The 23,221-nt window shown below is 32.2% G+C and overlaps 6 protein-coding genes across 6 annotated transcripts; 3 read left to right on the top strand and 3 right to left on the bottom strand.

Annotated features, from left to right (window-relative positions):
* Positions 686–2,976, top strand: LOC104718421 (probable xyloglucan endotransglucosylase/hydrolase protein 29). The gene is made up of 4 exons (XM_010436171.2): positions 686–964; positions 1,333–1,433; positions 1,526–1,734; positions 2,366–2,976. Exons 1-4 carry the CDS (start codon positions 748–750, stop codon positions 2,922–2,924), a joined length of 1,086 nt encoding a protein of 361 aa, XP_010434473.1. The 5' UTR covers positions 686–747; the 3' UTR covers positions 2,925–2,976.
* On the bottom strand, positions 4,244–4,888 carry LOC104718422. Its single transcript, XM_010436172.2, has one exon. The coding sequence runs from the start codon at positions 4,777–4,779 to the stop codon at positions 4,456–4,458; it is 324 nt and encodes a 107-aa protein (XP_010434474.1). The 5' UTR covers positions 4,780–4,888; the 3' UTR covers positions 4,244–4,455.
* On the top strand, positions 7,853–9,743 carry LOC104718423 (pentatricopeptide repeat-containing protein At4g18975, chloroplastic). The gene is made up of 8 exons (XM_010436173.2): positions 7,853–7,981; positions 8,068–8,163; positions 8,245–8,346; positions 8,470–8,525; positions 8,617–8,713; positions 8,805–8,948; positions 9,032–9,244; positions 9,362–9,743. Exons 2-8 carry the CDS (start codon positions 8,107–8,109, stop codon positions 9,554–9,556), a joined length of 864 nt encoding a protein of 287 aa, XP_010434475.1. The 5' UTR covers positions 7,853–7,981; positions 8,068–8,106; the 3' UTR covers positions 9,557–9,743.
* Positions 10,754–12,565, top strand: LOC104718424 (GDSL esterase/lipase At4g18970). Its single transcript, XM_010436174.2, has 5 exons — positions 10,754–11,118; positions 11,249–11,373; positions 11,466–11,711; positions 11,824–12,079; positions 12,171–12,565. The coding sequence occupies exons 1-5, from the start codon at positions 10,872–10,874 to the stop codon at positions 12,392–12,394; spliced, it is 1,098 nt and encodes a 365-aa protein (XP_010434476.1). The 5' UTR covers positions 10,754–10,871; the 3' UTR covers positions 12,395–12,565.
* On the bottom strand, positions 12,988–18,395 carry LOC104720250 (floral homeotic protein AGAMOUS-like). The gene is made up of 9 exons (XM_010438187.2): positions 18,245–18,395; positions 17,406–17,643; positions 14,268–14,349; positions 14,118–14,179; positions 13,927–14,026; positions 13,762–13,803; positions 13,641–13,682; positions 13,310–13,500; positions 12,988–13,211 (listed from the first exon to the last, which is right to left on the bottom strand). The coding sequence occupies exons 1-9, from the start codon at positions 18,393–18,395 to the stop codon at positions 13,208–13,210; spliced, it is 912 nt and encodes a 303-aa protein (XP_010436489.1). The 3' UTR covers positions 12,988–13,207.
* LOC104718425 (serine/threonine-protein kinase STY8-like) lies at positions 22,163–23,215 on the bottom strand. Its single transcript, XM_010436175.1, has 4 exons — positions 23,147–23,215; positions 22,932–23,053; positions 22,709–22,820; positions 22,163–22,585 (listed from the first exon to the last, which is right to left on the bottom strand). Exons 2-4 carry the CDS (start codon positions 23,051–23,053, stop codon positions 22,487–22,489), a joined length of 333 nt encoding a protein of 110 aa, XP_010434477.1. The 5' UTR covers positions 23,147–23,215; the 3' UTR covers positions 22,163–22,486.

Genomic DNA, 23,221 nt, shown 5'->3' on the forward strand with positions numbered 1-23,221 from the left:
TTTTTTTTTTTTTTTTTTTTTTTTCTGGATTTGGTACAGTTAAAACAATTTCTTTTATTTTTATGTTATAAATTTTATAAATATAATTACATAAATTATTTTTTACTCCACCATACACTAAAATCTTACTTCTATTTTAAAACTCATTAATCCATTCTAACGTTTGGAATATGATTATTTTTTGGTTAAAATTTGAATAATAACATTATTACTAAAATAATTTCATTTTATTATTTGAAAATGTTCATTTATTTTACTTAATTCATTTTTATATATTTCTTATTTTATTATTTACTAAAATAAATTTATATTATTGTTTTTACTATTTTAAAATTTAATTATTTTACTTAATTCCTTTTTTATTTTTTTATTATTATTAATTATAAATAATAAATATGCAATGAATGAATATTTAAAATAATATTCTTAATACAAAAAATGTATATAACATTGCCTAAGTGGGTGTTGATATGGAAAAAGGAGAAGAAAGTAAAGTTAACTTTATATATATAGATAGATATATAGTATACTATAATTTCTTATTATCATCTACTTAAATCTAAAAATTAAACTCAAATGGCAATTCCATAGAACTAAAAAAAGAAGTCGCTTTGCATCGTTAGAAAACATAAAAACAAGAACACAGATCTTAGACCAGACAAAGAAAGAGAAAATAAACCAATTTTTCTCTTCTTCTTCTTCTTCTTCTTTTTTCTTTCTAGATTTGGTAATATTAAAAAAAAAGTTATGAGAGATTCAATCTATTTCCTATGGATTGAGAATCAAATATTAGTGGTAATAATTACGATGGTAATGATGATCGTATCATGCAGATGTGTTTTGGGATTGGAGAACATAAATCCGGTATTCTTCGACGAAGGTCTTTCTCATCTGTTTGGTGAAGGTAATCTCATCCGATCTCCTGATGATCGTAGCGTTCGATTACTCCTCGACAAATACACTGGTACCTTTTCTTGTCTTTGAATCATAATTCTATAAAAAGAATATTACGACGATTTCTTGAATGTTTAGGTTTATGATAGTGGATTTGTAGCATGCTTCTGCGATTATAACACCGTCTTTCACCAAACATGAAATTTTGTAAAATCTTGATTTCTATTTGTAAGTTGAACGAGAAAATAGTGAACTTTCACATCCCCATCGATCTTCAGTTATTGTTAAGTTTCTTCTTTTGCATTTTCATAAGTTATTTCATTTAATTTTCTGCGGTTCTATATACATACCTAAGACTAGTGGTGCGATCACTAATCAAAGCATTGCTTTTTAACTATATGTTTAATACACGATAATTTATAAAATGAATTTGATTAGGGTCCGGATTTATCTCGTCAAGCATGTATCAGCATGGATTTTTCAGTTCGTTGATAAAGTTGCCTGGAGCTTATACGGCTGGTATCGTCGTGGCCTTCTATGTATATCACTAACTTCTCAAGTTTTTTTTATCATAAACATTTTAAATATCAAAAGTTTGAATGTGTGCAATTTGTAAATGAGATTTATGCAGACATCAAATGGCGATGTGTTTGTGAAGAACCATGACGAACTAGACATAGAGTTTTTAGGGAACGTAGAAGGAAAGCCGTGGCGATTTCAAACGAATATGTATGGAAACGGTAGCACAAACCGCGGCCGGGAAGAACGCTACCGTCTTTGGTTTGATCCTTCTAAGGAGTTTCACCGTTATAGCATACTTTGGACACCTACCAAAATAATGTTAGTTTCCCCTTTCTCTCTTTTTCTTCGTTTTTTTTTTTTTTTTTTTCTTTTAAGACCATTTAATATTAAAAAGGGTGATAGACATTAGATGACAACAAGGTTTTCAAGATTATCATGAGAATAAAAATGGTACTGTGTGGATTGGTTTTAAAATAAATAAATAAAACCATAATTAGTTAGGTACTGTTTTCAAGATTTTCACTAAGGACTTTTCTCCGATTACGTGTAAGATGGTGTGTATGTATGGGGTTAATAGTGTTTTGATAGTGAGCTTGAAATAACTATTTCAAATAAACTAAGTGGTTGTTATTTAGTACTCCATACATTTAGTTTAGTCAACGCCAAAATTTGACACGGCAAACACAGATTTCATTTCACCATTGGTTTGGTCTCATTTATACGCATTTAACGATGTACAATTTGGATTAAATGTAGGAAAATAATATAATAACCAAATTTGTTACAATTATTCAATCTTATTGAAGTTAAGATTGAAGACTCATGAATAAAACTAGCTTTAGCAATGTATATATGGAATATGTATAACCTTTACTATGATTATATGTAATTATAGTTACAAAAAGATAAAGCTACGAAATGTGTACGTTGGTTAATTTGTTATTTGCAGATTTTGGGTAGATGATGTACCAATAAGAGAAATCATAAGAAAAGAAGAAATGGAAGGAGACTATCCACAGAAGCCAATGTCTCTCTACGCCACCATTTGGGACGCCTCAAGCTGGGCTACTTCCGGTGGAAAATTCGGAGTCGACTACACATTTGCACCCTTTGTCTCTGAATTCAAAGATATTGCCCTAGACGGTTGTAATGTCTCCGACTCACTCCCCACCGTCACTGGAGAAAACAACAACATAGGTTATGATCACATCAACTGCTCTGTCTCCGACAAGTTTCTCATGACCAACGACTACTCAACCATTAGTCCTAAACAAGCAGCTTCAATGAGACGGTTCCGAGAACGTTATATGTATTATTCGTATTGTTACGACACCATTCGATACTCGGTGCCTCCGCCAGAGTGTGTTATTGTGACGGCTGAGAAGAACCGGTTTAGGGATACTGGACGGTTAAAGTTTGGTGGTAGTCATCCTAAGGTGCATAAAGCACGGAAGAAACGGCGACGGAATCGGTCCACGCCGGTATCGGTTGTATCAGCTGATCTATAGCATTTAAGTTAGTTGAGTTCATTGCCGACTATATACGTAGAAATAGTGTTTTTATTATAGATTTTATAGTTGTTTTTTTTTCCTTTCCTATTCATACATCTATATCGTATGTTTACAAAAAAAAAAAAAAGATAAAAGGATATGTGATTATGTCCATTGCAACTTCACCTTTTTTTTTAAGTATTTCAAACGCTTTTAAGAATAGAAATTAAATAACAATAAGAAGAAAGTTACTTCTCCATTTATAATTAAAAGGATGTGAGAGTATTTAATGAGCAAATGTAAAAGATTAATTCTAATTAGGTAAATTTAAGTTTCTCTAACAAAATTTGTAATCAGAAGAATACGATAGCAATTGTTTGTTCGGTTTTTAAATGCTTGTAATCAGAAAAATTTGTAATCTAACAAAATCTTTGTTCGGTTTTTTTTCCTCTTGCAATTGTTTGTTTCCTCTGTTTTCCGTTTAATGTACTGCTGCCTCCTTTGATTATTAATGAATAAGTGTTAAAAAAAAAAGAAGAAGAATACGATAGCAAAATGGGTATTTTCTATTTAAAAACAAGAAATTAAAACATAATCAGACGTAATGTAAACGTAACCCGAAAACACACAGCTCAGCAATCCGACTATATTGGTTAAGCTGAGATGGCTATGAACTTTTTCGGTATGTGAATGTCTCCATACAAAATGAAATCTAACCTATTTATAACTTGTTGACAAAACAAACTGACGTAAAACTACAAAAAAAAAAATCTGTAGCAAAATAAAACTATTTTTTAACATGTGACCAAAAAAATAAAAACTATACGTGGAAGAAAATAATTCTGATGTGTAACTTTCTCTGTTCCATATGCATATTATTAAACACTACGATTACTGGCTAACTAATCTGGTCAGTAATGAAATTGCCAGCAAAAATACTTTGTTTAGGCAAGTCTCAAACTCTATAAGATGCCTTTAACATTCCATAATATAAAATAAGGTTACATGTTGATCTTAGATTAATGTACACAAATTTCCAAGGTGTATATACGCTTTTTTACGGCTCACGTTAGCAAAGCAAATTGGCAAATTGCAGACTATCCCATGAATATAGAGTGTGGACCAAACACAAAATTTACAATCCAAGAAACCAATTACGTCTCAAGCAAACCCATAACTCAATTTTAAACATAAGATTTTATTCTTATGGTTTTCCACTTCTCAAGAAACCCAAACAATAATTTTATATAAAATATTTTCATAATTAAGTTAACCGGAAATTTAACATTTTACCTGATATATAAAATATGGTAAAATGTATTCGTAGTCGTAAAAAAACTTGTTTCTTCTCCAAATACAACGAATCGTGGTACATTGGTTCGTTTCAACGCTATGTTATACGTGTAAAACATGATACCTTAATTGGTTCGTTTCAAAGATAATATTACATTACATCCAAATGATGAAAAATGACGTAAACCGAACCCAAATAGATCAAACTAAACCGGACCGATTCTCATTTTTTATATATATATATTTCAAAGATCAACTAAACTTCCAAAAAACCGGTCATCCTAAGAACGGAGTTACGATGTCGACGCAAGTCTCTTCCCTTAAGACTACAAAACGAAAACGCCATTTGCATCTCCGTTCTACGTTTTCCCATTATGACATGCGGCGGAGTCATCTCTCCATCCTCTTCCATCTCTTCCGTACACCGGAAAATAGTTCTTGACGGTATTCTCACCGGAGATGAAATTTTCTCCGTCGCCCTCGTCGTCTTATCTTTCTTGTTTTCGTTCTTTCTCTTATCGTTCTTCGTGAAATACTCATCGGAAAAGATAATCTCGGATTCTTGAAACTCTTCTGACATTTTCAAGATCAAAATAAAGGTTTTTGCCAAGAAAGTGAGGGAATAGTTTTTTGGATATATGTATATGATTTGATTGAAGAGTGCGGTAGAAAGAAATAGAAGACACAAACAATTGGAATTTATATAGAACGAGACATCGCAAAAAAAGAGAATCTCATGTTTACACGTATATATACAAATATGACGATAGCATATGTGTATGTAAACGTGTAAGTATTAACTACTAATTTATTTTGTTACATCACATGACGTCATCGTTGAAGGTGTTTGAGTGAAGTCAAGGGATTCGATCTCATGATTAATTAATCATTAAGGATTATCTACTTACTCATCCTTTTGCAATAATATACGTAATTAGTAACATGTAGTATAATTCTTCTTAATTCAAAATTCCCTATATACACAATAAATGATGGACGCTATACTAAACGCAAGCTCCGCGACTAAACTGTTCAACGCTATATAGAATCGTATGATCACAAAAAACTTGAAAGTCACACGTGTCCAGATCGAACTAGCTTAACGTCAGCCAAAGTTGTCACAAAGCTTCCGACTAGCGTGTGCCGGTGCCACGTGTCTACGTTATCTTAAAACTGCCGTCGTTCTCCTTCGTGCGCGTTTACGTGGTGGCGTTAGTTAACGGCTGGTCATTAAGTTGTTGCTTTCGGAGAAGAAAAAAAAAAGGGAAGTTTGAGTTCCCATGGTTAAAAACCCTTACAAGATTGGTTTCTCCATTGCTTCCATTATTAGTTTTGTAATGTCTAACCTCTTCGGGAGTTTGTTTTGTCCAAAACACTCTTACTTTTAAGAATAAACAAACTAAAAAAAAATACAACTAAGTAGGAAAGAACCATTGATGTTTATTTTCATCATTTTGTTGGCTGAGTGATTCCAAGGAAATAGAATTTGTTGTAAATACCAGCTCTATTATATCTTGTTGACAAACAAGTCTATACGTGAGTTTTGTCGAAAAAGCAAAGTTTTTTTTTTTTTTTATTATTATTGAAAGACAATTATTTACGAGAAAGACATGCCTTGAGGAGTACATTTAACAACAAAAAAAAAGGGGTATTGAAAGTGATCGACTCATCCGATCCACCTATCGTATAGTTAGAATTCTCAATTAAGATGTTGAATTTACAATATAATTAATGGGATTTCAAGTAAATTTTACTAGGATATATATTTTTTTCTTCTACTTCTATATTTTCATTTTGATTTCGTAGAAACTAAGCTTTAAAAAAAGTTTGTAAAATGATTAAAAATAAGCGAAACAATATGACTAATGCGAAGTATAAAAGTAATATAAATCGAAATGGTTATTCAAAAGATGAAAAGAGTACTCTAATTCTCAAACTATATCTATAAATTAGTTCAATTTTTTTACATTTTAGATGACTTGAACATCTTGTTTTTGAGACAAAAAATTACCCAAATTGGAGAAGCATATTTAATATTTGAGTACGTGTCGTGAAGATGCAAACTGTTTTCTTAAGTACATTTGGCTTCAGAATAAAACAACAAAATTTGTATCAAAAATGAGGTGTGGTGTCTACATATGTGTTCAACGCAAAACAGATATGGGATTAATACATCATCGCTTCATACATTAATTTGATATAGTTCAATGTTGAAACAATTCGGCCTTAATTAAGATCTAGTTCAGTGTTGGAACAATTCGGTGAAATTTGAAAATTCGTGCATGTCCTACTCGATATTAAATTGAAGAGGGACAATGAAAATGGACAAAGAGGTAGACAGATAGAGTCGAATGAATTGGACATTGTACGAATCGGGGTAATCATAGATGCATAGTCTTATGCTAAAAGACAATGACTTAGCCAAATTTTTGGACACCTTTGGACAAGTGTGGTTCCTACTCCTGTAGTGGTCCTTCCAAAAAAAAATTCGACTTCTATGTACATATAGTTTTCGCATGCATATGTATATCTTTTTCTTTTGTAAAAGGGTTTTTCTTGTTCCATGTCTCTTACTATATTTTCGTTCTCAAATAGTCATACTTTTAAAACCTTCTCTATATATACAGAGATTAAGTAATTATCCTGCATAGAGAGGTCTTTGTACATACTTAAATAACTTTATAATAACATTACTATTATAAATATGTTTTTGAAAAATCTAAAATCATCTCATCGTTTCAAAAACTCAAAAAAAAAAAAAAAAATAATGAATCATGCCAAACATGGTGTGTGAATTCTAACAAAATATACTAAAAACTCACATCACAAAGTTATCGTTAATACTAAAACCGTTATATTTTTATCATATCATCATTATACCATATTATCTCTTATCGTGCTATACTACTGTTTCTAACTATACTCGGTTTTTCCTATATCTCTTAAAGTTATAACTAATCATAACATGCATGAATCATAGGGACAGTCCTCAAGACAAAATAAAATATTTTAATTTAGTTAGAACGAATTAATTGTCGGCTCTTACTAGCATAAAATGAAAAAGAACAATTGTGTTGTGAAACATACAAAAACTTGTAGTTACAGTAGTTGGAAAAATTGGAGAACTACGACATTTTGGTATCTTAGAACAATCCGTATTAAAAGTCAAAATTGACTACATTGTATGAATTGATGTATTTAACTCTCCATGAGAAAGGATGAAACATTCTTTTTTTATATATATCTTCGTCCTACTTGATAAGTTGATATCATCTGATCACTTTATTTAGATCCATCCAAACTCATGATAGAATTTGAGATCTTTCACACAAAAAGAACCATCCTCTCTATTTGACCTTGGCATGTAATCCTCCGGGAGACTCCTTAGCTAAAATTTAAATGCATTGAAAAGTTATGCTACTTTTTAACAAACAAAAAACACAAGTGTGGCCGGATTTCAAGAACTCATTTGTCTGTGTTGGGCTGGATTTGTTTCAATAGGGCCCATATTTAAGTTAGAAGGTCCATTATATTCATGTTCTACTAGTCATCACTAACCAGGTTCAATTAAAACCGAAACCAAAATTGCTTCGGTTATTGGTCGGGTTTGTAACTGGTTACAAACCCGAAATTGCCTCGGTTTACTAAAATCATCCCTAAATCGATTCTTCTCTCCTCAACTAGCTCAATCGATCAATTGTAATCCTCTCTCACTCATCGATTCCCTGAATGCGTTTTTGTTATTGCATCATCGTATCAGCTTCAGTTATTCTCTGGTTCAGGTAAAGGTTCCACCTTTTTTTTTGTTTTCTTATCTTGAAACATTTCCAATTTCAGAAATTTCTCATTTCGTAAATTTCAATTACAGTTCTTCAGAGCCCAGATTGTGTTGCTGTAAGTGAAAGTAATGGCGCTCTGTAACTTCAATCCAACTCAAGGAATATTTCCATTGCAAGGGCTGTCAGTAAGTTCCTTTTGTTTTCTCCATCAGTGGTTATATCTTATTTAGTTCTTTTAAGATGTGAAAAAAGTCTTCCAATTGCAGAAATCTCAGGAACTTGGATGCTTTTCATTGCTTGAATTTTCAAGTTGTGGAAGTTACTCCACGTTAAAGGCGAAAAGGTTTGGTTTTTGTATCAGGGCAAAGGTAATATGTTTGTTCTGGTTAGAATCTATCTTATACTGGTTCTTTAGATTTTTAAAACTTGGTTCCTTGTGATTCCTGTGAAATGAACCACAACATGTCGTAATGTTGGACTTTTTTTTCTAGTTCTTAGAGAAGCAAGCTGGGAAATTGGACAGAGGTTATGGAGCTACTGTGGAGAGGTTTGTTTGGTTCCATATTGAGTAATCTTTGACATTGTTTGCTCTGAACTTCCGATTGATTCATTAGTAAGTATTTGTGTTGATATTGTAGGAAAGAAGTGAAGAAGGTGGGGGAAAATGAGCATCATTTGTGGAAGAAGAATGACTCTGCTGGGTCTGGACAGAAAGCACTAAATCTTGTCCGAATGGTTAGTGATCAAAATCGTGTTTTTCCGGAATCTATGGAATAGAAACGATATCAAAAGTAGTCCATGTTGATTGGTAACTCTCAACTTGCAGCTCTCCGGACTCCCAAATGAAAAAGAAGCTGGTTATGGAGCTTTGAACAAATGGGTAGCTTGGGAGGTTGAATTTCCCATTATTGCTGCAGCTAAGGCTTTGCAAATCTTAAGGAAGAGAAGCCAATGGCATCATGTGATTCAAGTACGACTTACTTATGTCGAGTGTCAATGTCTTGCTAAATATGGTAGTCATCATGAGTTGATTGGGTTTAGTGACAAACTCAGGTGGCTAAGTGGATGTTAAGCAAAGGGCAAGGTGCTACAATGGGAACATATGATACTCTCTTATTGGCATTTGATATGGACGAAAGAGCTGATGAGGCAGAATCGTTATGGAACATGATTCTGCATACGCATACACGATCCATCCCAAGACGCTTGTTCGCTAGGATGATTGCTTTGTATTCTCACCATGACCTTCATGATAAGGTTATTGAGGTAAAACAAGGTTCTTTCTTTCCTCGAGAATTGATCTTGGCGTTACACTTTAGATACTCCTCGAAATAGTATGACTTGGGGTTTAACATACATTTGCTTTGTTTTTTTCTCTTTTAGGTCTTTGCAGATATGGAGGAGCTGAAGGTGAGGCCAGACGAAGATACAGCGAGAAGAGTGGCACGAGCCTTCAGGGAACTCGGCCAAGAAGAAAATCGAAAACTGATTCTTAGGAGGTACCTCTCTGAATTCAAATACATCTACTTCAATGGTGAAAGGGTTAGAGTCAAAAGATATTCATCTGAAGAAGGTTGATTTCATTCTCATGCACACACATGTATATGTAGAAATTTACCCCCAAGTTTTTACTTTTTATTGTAATATTTAGACTGTGAATTCATTAAGATGATGGTAAAAAGAATCTCCATTAAATAATCTTTATCTTATTTTCTTGGTAGAACAAACCGACATTCATGCTTTATAGTGTTCATAATTCCTTGCATGTGGTTGGTGATGTACTGATGTATATTTGATCATTTTTTCTGTCTCTTCATTTTTTTTTGTAATGTTTCTTTATTTTGATAAAGAATCCAGCATGGCTGCTTTAACTTATTTGCTCTGTCAGAGAACCCCACAAGATCATGCTTCATATTTATGAGTCACTGACTTCAAACCTCAAAGTCACATTATAACAACAATTACATTTATAAGTTTTTTTACTGGTCCACTCTTCTCTCATTACTTACCAACCCTATACTAAATTCGTCTTATTTATGCTTTTGGTGGCTACTTAGTACACAAAGGTTGGATAAATGCTTCACAATTTGTTCCAAAAGTGATTATTATCTTACATTATCACTAAAGAATATGAAGAAGCATGAACAAAGACACAGAATTTATGAACTTCAACTACCACACTATGTCAATCATGATGATCATCATCATGACAGAGTGTATCTTCCTCTTCCCATTTAATGTTTCTTCCATCTACCTCCATTATTACATACATCCATACCTCAACACCATTCTAAACCCTCCATTCGAACCCACCCAGGACCAATGACACATGATCAAGATTATGCAAGTGGCCCCTAACATTTCTTGATTTGTTTACAATTTGCCATCTATTACAAAACCAAACTATTGTCTCTTCTCTTGGCACCGTAGTAAAATAAGCTAAAAGGGTAACTTAGTCGTTGTCTCCACCTCATCTTTGTTTTAAATCTCTAAATCTTTCAAATGTCCAATCATGGATGTGATTATTTCGAACATATGGTTCCCTCTGAAGACAAAGTTCTTGACTTTTTCTGGCAACTATAATAACAGAATGATCAGATTACATACAAGTTGTTCCCAATATTGCAAGAGACAAGAGTATTATTTATTAACTCTCTTTCACTCGTTACAACAACACATAAACATTATCACCGCGTGACATTTAATGCTTCTTCAACTGTCTAAAAAAGATCAAAACTTTTTTTTGGTTATTTGGTCCATTCCCTCCTTATTCTTCTGACCTTTATTATATACATCCATTAACATTCTTCACGTTCTCAAACCAATTTCTCTCTCTCCTCTTCTTCACGTTCTCTCTCTTTCTCTTATCGGATAAGGAGGTTTTCAGAGAGAGATGGCTAGAGGTTGTGTAATGATGATGAAGGTAATTATGATAATGGCTATGGCTATGGCTATGAACATAGCTATGTGTGATCCAATAGCCCCGTGTTACTTCATATTCGGTGACTCTTTGGTTGATAGTGGAAACAATAATCGGCTTACTTCTTTAGCAAGAGCTGATTACTTCCCTTACGGTATCGACTTCCAGTTCGGTCCTACCGGTAGATTCTCCAACGGCAAAACCACCGTCGATGTCATCAGTAATCTTATAAACAACACCCTCCTTTTGTTACGTTTTATGTTCTTTTGGTCAGAAACATGTAACTGAACAAAACAAAACAGAACTACTAACTTTTTCTCTCTTTTCCTTTGTCGGGAAATCTAAAAAAGCCGAGCTTCTTGGTTTCGATGACTACATTACACCGTATTCCCAAGCAAGGGGAGACGACATTCTGAGAGGAGTAAACTACGCTTCTGCAGCTGCCGGAATCCGAGAAGAAACTGGTCGTCAGTTGGTAATCCTCAATTTTTAATTTGATGACATATCCTTTAGACTTAAGAGTATATTTAACTAGGAAACATAAATCTGTTTACATGTTTGGTACAGGGAGCTAGAATAACATTTGCAGGACAAGTAGCTAATCATGTAAACACTGTGTCACAAGTGGTGAACATACTCGGAGACGAGAATGAAGCTGCTAATTACCTAAGTAAATGCATCTACTCGATTGGGTTAGGCAGTAACGACTATCTCAATAACTATTTTATGCCTGTTTATTACTCCACCGGGAACCAATATTCCCCTGATTCCTTTGCCAATGACCTCATCAACCGCTACACTCAGCAACTCCGGGTCCGTTCATTTTAGTTGCTATATTCCTCTGTTTTCTCTGTTTCTTAATCCTTTGAATGATACAGAGCGTTTGATATGGATCTATCATCTATGGTTCTTTGGTATGGTTTAGATATTGTATAACAACGGAGCGAGGAAGTTTGCGCTGATTGGTATCGGAGCAATAGGATGTAGCCCAAATGAGCTGGCTCAGAACAGTAGAGACGGAACAACTTGTGACGAAAGGATCAATTCCGCAAACAGAATCTTTAACAGCAAGCTCGTGTCTCTGGTCGACCATTTCAACCAAAACACACCAGACGCCAAGTTCACGTACATTAATGCTTATGGTATTTTCCAAGAAATGGTAGCCAATCCTGCTCGCTATGGTAAAGAGTCGCTTCAACTCAAGACCAAAAAATGTGAAACTGAAAGTTTTGTCAATAGTTTCATCTAACGACTTCTTGATAATGGGTCCAGGTTTTAGGGTGACAAACGCGGGATGTTGTGGAGTTGGGAGAAACAATGGACAGATAACTTGTCTTCCAGGTCAAGCTCCATGTCTGAACAGAGACGAGTTTGTGTTCTGGGACGCGTTTCATCCAGGAGAAGCTGCTAATGTTGTCATCGGTGGTCGATCTTTTCAGAGAGAATCTGCTTCTGATGCTCATCCTTACGATATCCAGCAGCTTGCTATGCTCTAGCCTCTCTCGTTCAAATATTCCTTCCACACAAACACACACAGAGAAAGAGAGAAGGAAGATTTAATCTTTTTGTTGCAGAAGAAATGTTATGTTTTTTTGTGGAGTTAATATATGAAGTTGCTGTTTTTTAAAAATAGATGATTAAACTAATAAACTCTTTTGGATCTCTCATTCTCTAATTACAATCTATTAAAACTTTAAAACGTGCAACCATGTATCTAGTAAGTGGATCTAAGAAGATGCTCAAGTTGAATTATATGGAGAATTTTGGATAAGAGGAAGCTTGGAAGTGCAGCAAATGGTTTAGTTTTGGTTAATAACTGTTTCTTGACATAGAAAGAATCAAAGAACCAAAGTGTAACTTTTCCTTTGCAAAAATTTTGTTGGACCGGGCCTGTACCATACCACACTGGGGAAAGAGGATGGAGCTCAGCCCAATTTCTAGATGATCAGAGAATATCCTAATGTAACTGATTATAAAATTTAACTATTTTCATATTGAGATATGTTTTATTATAAGCAACTCATTAATAGGGTCATGGAATTGGTAATTACTTTAGGTTCAACAGTTGAAGTAATTAATAAGACACTTATACACATGTAGTCTTTAAACAAAGTAAGCACCATTAATGACATTGTCTTTAAGATATTAATATTTCACATCAACAGAAGCAATTCAAATAAGTATAGAAATCATCAATACAGCATTCATGAAATATATATATATATATATATGATAACTTGCATTAGCTTTTTATATTGCTCAACCCAGTTCTGGTTTTTTTATTCACTCCCCATTTCTTTCAGCCAGTATTACCTGCAAAAACAAAATAAATAATACTAATCAAACTCACCTTATGTAGAAAGTGTACACAAAATGGATAAAATGAAGAGCAAGATTTTTTGTTATCTTACACTAACTGAAGAGCGGTTTGGTCTTGGCGACCAGCAGATGAGTAATGGTGATTGTTAGGTTGCAATGCCGCTACTTGGAAATAATTCCGTGAATCAAACGGTTGTGTTTGAGGCGGTGGCATAAGCTGCTCGTAGTTAGATCCTCCTGGCATCAGACTTATGCTCGGATGGTTCCTCTCATTCTCAGCTATCTATATACACACATTACAAAAAAAACATATCATAAATTATTTGTTTGATTAGTACTTTCGTCATTTTATATTATAATTAATAAACACAAATCAATTAATGGGGACAAATATAGGAAATGGATCTAATGTATACTTTTTACCTTTGCACGAAGAAGCTGGTTATCGTTATGCAAATCACTTTCCTGCACAAACTATTGCAAATGAGTAAAATAAACATTAACCATATGTAGCATTTGAATTAGATTTTTTTTTATTTCTTACTCTCTTCTGCATGTAGTCGATTTCCGAGAATAAGAGCTCATTCTGTAAAATTCACAAATAAAGAAAAACTTTATAAATATAGCAACAATGTATATATAGAAATAGATAGTTTTCATAGGACTTAATTTGATGTTGAAGCATTTAATAAAAAATATATATAATTACCTTCTTGGAACGGATTCGGGTAATACTTCTCTCTAATCTGCCTTCCAAATTCCTGAGCTCTTTGGGAGACATTGAACCTATCGTCTCACCCATCAATTGCCTAGTTAAATTATCAAAATATATTATTATATCAATAATTTAAGTAACGAATATTTAATTAAAAAAATTCAAGTTATTAGCATAATATTAACCTGTTGGAGTTTTGTATGCTGATAATTTGTTGACGCAATTTGGCCGATTCTTGTTGATAATACTTCAAATAAGTATGAACAAATGTTGTCATATTAGTATACCCACACAACACATATATTAACAGCATCCGTGTAGTAGAATTAAGTTACCTGTGCGTTAATTTCTGCCACCGATCCGGTGTTAGAATTATCCGATATTGCCTTCTTGTACCTCTCTATTGTCCCTTTTACACTGCAAGGATTAAAAGAAAAAAAAGAATTAATAGGTAAATTAGAAGTACAAATTACCAGTAAAACTTAACTTAAATCTACATTATGAAAAAACAACAAATATAATTATAAGAGTCAAATCGACCACTTGCACAGTTAAGTAACTCTAATACGAAACCTTAAAAGCAAACATCGGTTCTTTTGAGTCAGAAAAAATGCAACTTAATGTGACACATGATGTGAAGATAAATACAGTGAAAGAAAACAATTAAAACTGTTAATAAAAATATACCTAAAAAGTTGTAAAACAAATAAAGAAACATTTTATGAAATATAATAGGAACCCTAAATAAATAAATATATATTCCTATCTGAAACCTTAAATCCATCGAGCTAGTGATTGGCTGCAAACTGGCCATTCTGGCAAAATTAGAGTGACATGATTGGTCTGAACATGTCTAGGGTTTTAGACTTGTGACATGTGTTAAAAACCCCATTAAGACATTGGTAAATCCAACATACATTTGATAGTCTTCGAAATTTAACCATTGGATTTAATTTAAAACGTGATGGATGTAACTATAATGACTTGTCTCAGTAACATCACAACGTTCTATACTTTCCTTATTTGGAATATAATTCAAATCACTATTCTAACCATTTCTTCTTTCTTTTCCAGAGTTTTCTGCATATAGATGTACTTGTATATACATACATATATACACACACAAATACGTATTACGATGACATGTTATAGACTTTGATGTCTCAACTCTCAAATCTTCGATGGAGAGAGATCACGACCGTCCATTATGAGATCGTAGAAGGCAGAACAAAGTCTTAATCTATTGGATCCGTACCAAAAATCTCACGTTCTTCTCTCTGCCCATAATGAGAGAGAAAATAAGAAAAAAATCCCTAACATAATTCTCTCTCTAGAAGAAGAAAAAAAAGTGATAATTTTAAAGAAAGAGAAATTGCATAGATCTATCTACGCCAAAGATGTTGAAGCAATTCCAATGCTCTACTTATATACCAAATCTATATTTACTCAGTGATTACTTTTTAGAAATATGAAAATTTAGTATCCTTATAATTTGTCTCTATGTGTATATACACCACATTATATGAACATTTGGGTATTGACCAAATGTGAAATCTAATATTAAATGGTCAAAACTAGTAATATGATGACAATTTGTTGAATTTATAAAAATAGGTTCCAAATTAATTCATTATGACATAAACCTTTCTTGTCAGAAGTCAAGAAACTCAAACTAACATAACTTTATAAAAATAGTAAATATAAGTGAAAATAAAAAATAAAAGAGATAATATCTGAGTGATGACGTGATCAAAGATTCTGTAACAAAGACAACAAATCTTACATACATACACCAAAAACTAATCTTGTGAGATCAATCCCAACCTCTAGAAAAAAGAAAAAAAAAAAGTAAAATTGAAAAAAAAATAAGAAACGAAACTCTGATTTTCGTTGAAGTACCCAGTGGATATGTATTATGTAAATGCAAAAATTAAAGTTGATTGGGTGATTTTGAAGAAGTCCTTGTTAGCTTTTTCTTGTTTTGGACATGAGAATTATATAGTTCAGGACATGAGTTGACAACTGTAAGCGATTAAGAGAAAAAGCAAGATAAATCAAAGCACTATTTAATTTGGACATGTTTTATGTTTCTAATGGAGAGAAGAAGAAAGAAATCACGTGGGTCTCTAAATAATAAATACTGGAAATTGCGCGTGGAATTAGAGATTACTAGTTTGAGTAATGTAATTCAAATTGAGTTTGATTGTTTTTAAGAGTAATTTTAAGGTAAAATGAAGGACCCTCCCAGGAGCTAATTATTTTCTTAATTACCATTTGAAATTATTAAAAACAAAAATCCCAATTGAGTTCCAAATCTTTATTACTTGAAGATGAGAACCTACTTTGAATGTTTCAAAGATTAGTCAAAATGAGCTATAACCACTTCTAACTAATCCTGTACCTCATATATGTATTTCCAAAACTACAAAATGACTCTAAATTCTTACATTCACAAGAAAACCCAAAGAAAGAAAAAAAAAAACCTCATAATCATATTGTCCTAGCTACATGTACGTTCCATTATTTCTATCACTCATAAGTTCAATTTCCTGAAAAACCAAAAATCTAGTTTCACCTTATTCACTCTCACTTACCATCACATGTGTTGTATCAAAACTATATCAAATATAGATATGATATGATAATTCATGAGAGAGAAAGTGAGAGAGATAAGAATGGAAAGTGAGAGAAAGAGAAGAAGAAAAAGAGAGACACAGACATTAACAACAATGGAGGATGGGAGGAAAGATGATCACAAAACAGAAGATATGACCTCATAGTCCTTACTTCTCTCTAGCAATTTGTTTTCCCCCAAAACTTACTTTTATAGTCATAAAAATCAAGATTTTACCTATTACAACACCAGATCTATAAATATATCTAAATCTTCAAGTACTTGTTAGTAGGGAAAATAGAAAGTTATAATATTATATTTATATTTATAACAGAAATGAGTGAAGAAAGAAAACCCAACAAAGTGAATCTTAGTTCTACAAAACTGAACCTAAAACTCCAACATTAGACAAAAACCTGATTGTTTCTTATTTCTTTTCATTTATTATCTAACTCTCACTCAGATCTCCTTTTTAACTTTGTACCATTTTCCTCACTTCTTATATAACAAGAAATTCTAGATCTAGAAAATTGTTACAAATTTATAACTAATAAAAACCTACAAAGCAATTAAAACAAACATATATATACAAACAAAGATTCCCACAAATGTTTGTGTGTTTATATATATGTGTGGAATATATATCAAGGAAAAAAGTGAAAAATAATTCTAACCAGAAGAGGATTTAAAATCATATATAGGAGAACAATAGAATCAAATCTAGCAGAGAATTAAGATCCAAAAAAAACCCTAGTAAAGATTTATGCTTTAACATATACAAAGAAATTAAACCCTAATTAACTAAATCAGACTTTAAAAAATAATTAATTAAGAACAGAGCAGAAGAATAAGAAGAAACCTGTTGTTAGAGTACTCATAGAGACGACCACGGCTAGAGAAGACGATGAGTGCGACTTCAGCATCACAAAGAACAGAGAGTTCGTAAGCTTTCTTGAGCAAACCATTCCTACGTTTGCAAAAAGTGACTTGACGATTCGTTGTGTTCTCGATCCGTTTGATTTCGATCTTCCCTCTCCCAGACTTCCTCAAGGGAGAGGAGTCGTCTCCTCCTAGCTCTGGTTGGTACGCCGTGATTGCTGCTCCAACAAGCCAACAAAAAAAAAAAAAAAAAAATTTAGGGCAAAATTGATTAATCTACAGTTACAAGATTCCAAAAAGACCCATCAAATGATTTTCTTGAAAAGACTCAAGATTCTTCATGTTTTCTTAATCTCTTACGAATAATAAGAAATATTTAATTCTAACTTGCCGACACACATACATATCTTAAAAAAAATAATTAGAAAGTTCAAAAACTAGTTTTGATCTTACATTCATATTCTCCTAACAAGAGTTAATCATGGATTCTGTAGCTGTTTTTTTTTTCTTTTTTAATGGTTAAACAAATTAAACTATAAGACCAAAATCTTTTGGAATTCTAAAGAAAAAATAAATCTAGACTGTGAAAAAAGAAAAGTTATAAAGAGCTAATAAAGAAGATCAGAGAAATTTTAAATCTCGTTTCTCTCTAAATAAACATAAAAAGAATCAACCTAATTAAAACAGATTAAAAAAAAAAGGAAACTAAAAAGAAGAACATAGATTTGGTTTTATAGGACCAAAAGAAGTGAAGCAAAGTGATATGATGAAGAAGATAATGTTTGAAAGGATTGGGGAACAAGAAAATATCAGACTGACCTGTTGGGGGGGAGAAGAACAAAGAGGAAAGTTTTATTTTTCTTGGGAAAATGATTTTCTGGAAAGTATGAGATTTGGAGAAGTTGCAGAAAATGGAAGGTAAGGTTGTGCTGGTGAAGAGATGGGTATATACATTATATAAAGGAATCATATATATTCTTTTTATTTCTTTTCTTTTTTTAAAATTTAATTTTCACAAAAATACATATTTATCACCATTATATTTTCTTTCCCACTTTTTACATCCATATAGTGTCATGTCAATTTGTGTTGTTTACTTGTTTTCTTACTCACTAAAGCATAGTTTTATGAATCGAATCTATTAGATAAGTATGTGTTTCTTCTTTACTAGATAGAATGATATATACGTGTATTTTTCTAAAAAGTAATTCTATATATATATATATATATATATATATATATATATATATATATACTGATTTTGGAACATACACATGTTATATTGTTCTGAGGTGAAAGTTGATTTAATTTGACTATTGACAAAAGGTTTGTACTTGGTTGATATATAGTTATACATATGAGTATAATTTACTAAACGGTTTTGTTTCTTTTCAGTACATTTAACATATGTTAGGTTATAAAAGTGATTGACATAGAGTAATCTAAAGGTTCAGCAAAGGATGAGTATAGCAGCTTTTTTGAGATCACATGAAAAATGTTATTTATAAATAGAGGGTTAATTACCATAAATAACACCCACCATACATCCAGAATTTTTCGTAAATCTACACTTATTAAGGACATCCCCCAAATTGAGAAACTGTAGAAATGAATATATATTTTTAGAAATGGAGAAAATATATATAAGAGTTTTTTATTGGTGGGTAGTTCTTGTGTGGTCTTTCACAAAAGTCTAAATGAAAAGAGGGTTCAAGTTGGGCAATCACTCATGAGATGCAGACTCTACTTACCATTACTTGTCTTTCCTTTTCATGTGAAAGTTTTTGAAGGCACTAAAATTTTTAGGTAAAATCTCAGTACATTTTTTTTTTTGTTTACAACAAATATCGGCCTTCTTCTTTGATTTTAGTTTTTACTAAATCTTGATCTTTTTAAAGAGGAAAATAATTCAGCTCTACTCCCTTTTCTTTTGTGAATTGTTTTGAAATTTTAAGTGACATTTTTGCAGAGAATTTTGTTTCACTAATTACGGAAGTCATATATATTTACTTATAAACAGATGTTCCTGTAAATTATGATACACTTTATATTATTTTGCGAGAATGTATATTAGCAAATGGAATTTAATTACAACAGAAGATTACAAAATTCGAGTTTTGATGAGAATATTGTCATTACATGGGATGAAATTTATTTTTGCATATAGGAACTGATAGTGTTTAAATAGTAACATATAAAAGAAAATTGTACTGTTATTTATGGGTAAACTAATCATAAGCAATAGAATTAAATAACAGCACATTTTTTTTTAATGTGGAAAATATAGAATTAAAGATGTAAAAGGAGAAAACTACTCAGATAGTGAAGAATATTAGCATGCTATTTCTGTGTTAGCTAGTGAGATTTGAAGTTGATGATGTTTACTAGTTGTGATATTGACATATAAAAATAAAAAAAGAAAGATAAATAGGGTTTTAGGGTTTATAGGGGAAATAGGGAGATGAACCGTACTTTAATGGGGCTGGACAAGACGTAGGGCTTAATTTGGAAAGTTATCTAAGTGTAATGTTTCTGACTCAATTAGGAGGTAACCAAACTTTTCTCTCGTTTCCAACTACTTTTTAATCTCTCTCTTTTTACGTTTTCCTTTATGACTTTTGTTACCCGGCCCTCTCGTCTAAATCACATCTCTTTGTATTTTGCTTTGTGGAACTAAATGATTTATACATAGGCGGGTAACAATTTATACGTAGACGATTGAATTGTGTCCAAATAATTTCCCTAAATTGATAAATATTTGCCAAATAAAATATCGTATAGTTTATGTGGTAGAAAAAATGGAGCAGATTTTTTTTAAAAAGTTTTTGTTTAATTATTGATTTTCAATATATGTTGAATAATTGAGGGGCACAATGTATAAATGGTGTAAGGTAAGGCCAAGAGAAGAGGGATAGTAGCATGTGATGTGTAGTCTTTGATCTCCATCTTTATGAACCCATTTAGGGTAATTTGATAGAGATAAGAGATCCTATACATACAATCCATATTTATTTTATATTTATGTGCCTTTAACTATATACACCCACTTGCAATGTGCTTTATTTTTTTTTTACTTATATTTTCTTGCAATTAGAAAAAATTTATTCAGCTTATAACTAGGATTTACCTTCTGATAGTGTATTTATTAGCAATATTTAATATTGGTTTAGGAAGAAATCATTTAATTAAAGTGCGTTCACTATCTCAAGTTCTCAACTTATCTACGTAATGTCTTTTAATATATTTATTACTAGTATATTTACAAATTAGTACATAATTAGATTTCCCTAACGTCATATGTATGCTGTACTTATTATGTAGAGAAATTGATTAGGTCATTTATAAAAGAAACAACTCAATTGCTTTGGGTCAAGCTTTCATGGTCGAAGTGGGTTTTTAAAAACCATAAAATCTTCTCGTATCTTCCATGATGGACCACAATCGAAGGTTGCTTTCTACCATATTTTTGATCACTTTTGAGTATTATTTTTTTAACGAAAATATGTGAGTCGCTATGGTAAATGATTAACGGTTGAATGGTGTTTTACTCAACTAGACGTATCATCTAATACGGTAAAGGCATGGATTAAACATTTGACGTCGAAGAATATACATTTTGTGTTGTAGAAGGGATCACTTAAATGGAACAACCTAATCATATAAATAATGCAGATTCGTTTGCTCCGTAATTTTTTCTTCCTTTGTCTTTAGAAAAAAAAAAAAAAAAACCTACAACAAAAGAATACTCTCTCTCGTTTGAAGTTATATACTATATATGTAACATTTCATCCCAAAATTAGTATGACGTGGTTAGTACTTAGTAGTAGTAGATCCAAATAATATTTCGAACTATTTGAGATTTTCCAAAAATCGCCGGTAATGTACATAAATTCGTCAGAAATAGATATTTCGAGTAACTTTAAGCATTCCACATTTAAACCTATAGATGATTACCAAAAATGTGGAATCGTCAATTATTCGTGTTATTGATTTCGATCAATATAAATTTTAGATGCAAATATCCTCAATTCTTCAGGGTGTAAAAGTAAACTTTTACTAAAATCAAATTCGTGCTTCGTGCATCACGAAATTAATCTTAATAACCTTATGGTAATGGGCAAAGCCACGAAAATATGTGGCCCATGAGGGCTATAATTGAAAATAAGTTAATACAGTTTCCAGATCAAGAGCCTGTTGTTGGGACCCTCTAAGAAATGTATATATATTATATTTGTGCGTTTTCATATTCTTTATATGTGTATATATTCTTTTGTGATAGACATGAAGTTTCATGTGATTTTGTAAAATTCACATTTTAGGGTAAGCCTTTGATAGAAAAAGTAACACTCACATGATAATATGAGATCTTATGACAAGAACCAAAGATGTGTTAGTCAGGTTAGATCGGTACATTATTTAATTATTTTAACAACAACAAGAACAACAAATAAAAACATTTGATGTAATGAAATTATTCTTGTTTCAAGATGTTATGACACAATATACATCTTATATTGAAGAAAATTGCTTGGAAAGAAAAAAAATGATGTTAAGAAAAATGAGTACCAAAGTGATTTTGAAGCAAGTTGAAGTTTCAAGTGCTCCAGTTAAAGAAACATGGCAAAAACACATCTAGCTTTCAGATTTTGAAAGTGCAATTATAACCAAAATGCTGAGAATATACGCTTGCAACTAGAATTTAGGACTAGTATGGTCGGTATATATATGGACGGTAGGTAACAAGAAGCTAACTATTACATTTTAACATTGCAAGAGCTATGTTTTTACATTTGGAAGTTATGGATCATAGATGGACTTTTGTAGTCTTCAAATCTGACACCAATTTTAGATTACAGCAGCAGATATTGAGATTGAAATCATAAATCTTACAACAATTTTTTATACTACAATGAAAATGCAGTGTACATCTTCTTTTTTTCTTTGGCCAAACTCTTCAGTAGGGTACCTCAAGAAGACAAATTACAAAAGTCAAATTCGGTTGCTTTGGGGAAAACCAAACTAAACCGGGAAGGAATATAAAAGAATCGTTTCTTTAAAGAATCACAAATGTGAACCGGATGACGAGCCGTCATTGCTGCTCAAATCCCAATTATGTTTCTTCTTGTGCTCGAAGTTCTGAAAGCATGTCAATGGCCTCATCTGCGAAAAGAACAAAAAACATGTAGAAGAAGAAACAGATCAGAGAGACAATCAAACAAAACACAGAAGCCAAGAAACAAACTCAATGATCTGTGTGTTCTATATAGAGTTGAAGAAACAGACCCTCCATTGTCGCTTGTGACCCATGTGGTGAAGAATGGACTCAAGCCGTTTAATGATCTCTCTGAAAGTAGGTCGTTTTGCAGGTTTCTCATGCCAGCATTCTTCTATCAACCTATGGATTATTCAAAAATCGGATCGAGTCCAACCGGTTTAAAACATGAACCAAACCAATCAACCGGTATATATATCCAGTTTCTTGGTGAAAGAGAGAAGAAAGACTCACGTTTTAAGACCATGTGGGTACTGCTTTGATGGAGCTTTAAACAATGGTCGCGCTTTGCCAGCATAAGCATCCGAAGCTTCACTGTCTTCCTTTTCAGCAAACGGCATACAGCCTTCGATCATCTAAATATCCAACATGTAAAGGAATCAATGACAGGAACAGGTAAAAAGCAAACCGGAGAGAAGAAACTGAGAAGATTTGTGTATATTACTTACCTCTTGAACAATCAATGCAAATGAGAAAACATCAGCTTTTGTATCGTATTCTTCACTAGTGAAAACCTCCGGAGC

This window comes from Camelina sativa, chromosome 10, assembly GCF_000633955.1.
Source record: "Camelina sativa cultivar DH55 chromosome 10, Cs, whole genome shotgun sequence".
In the NCBI taxonomy this organism is placed as follows: domain Eukaryota; kingdom Viridiplantae; phylum Streptophyta; class Magnoliopsida; order Brassicales; family Brassicaceae; genus Camelina; species Camelina sativa.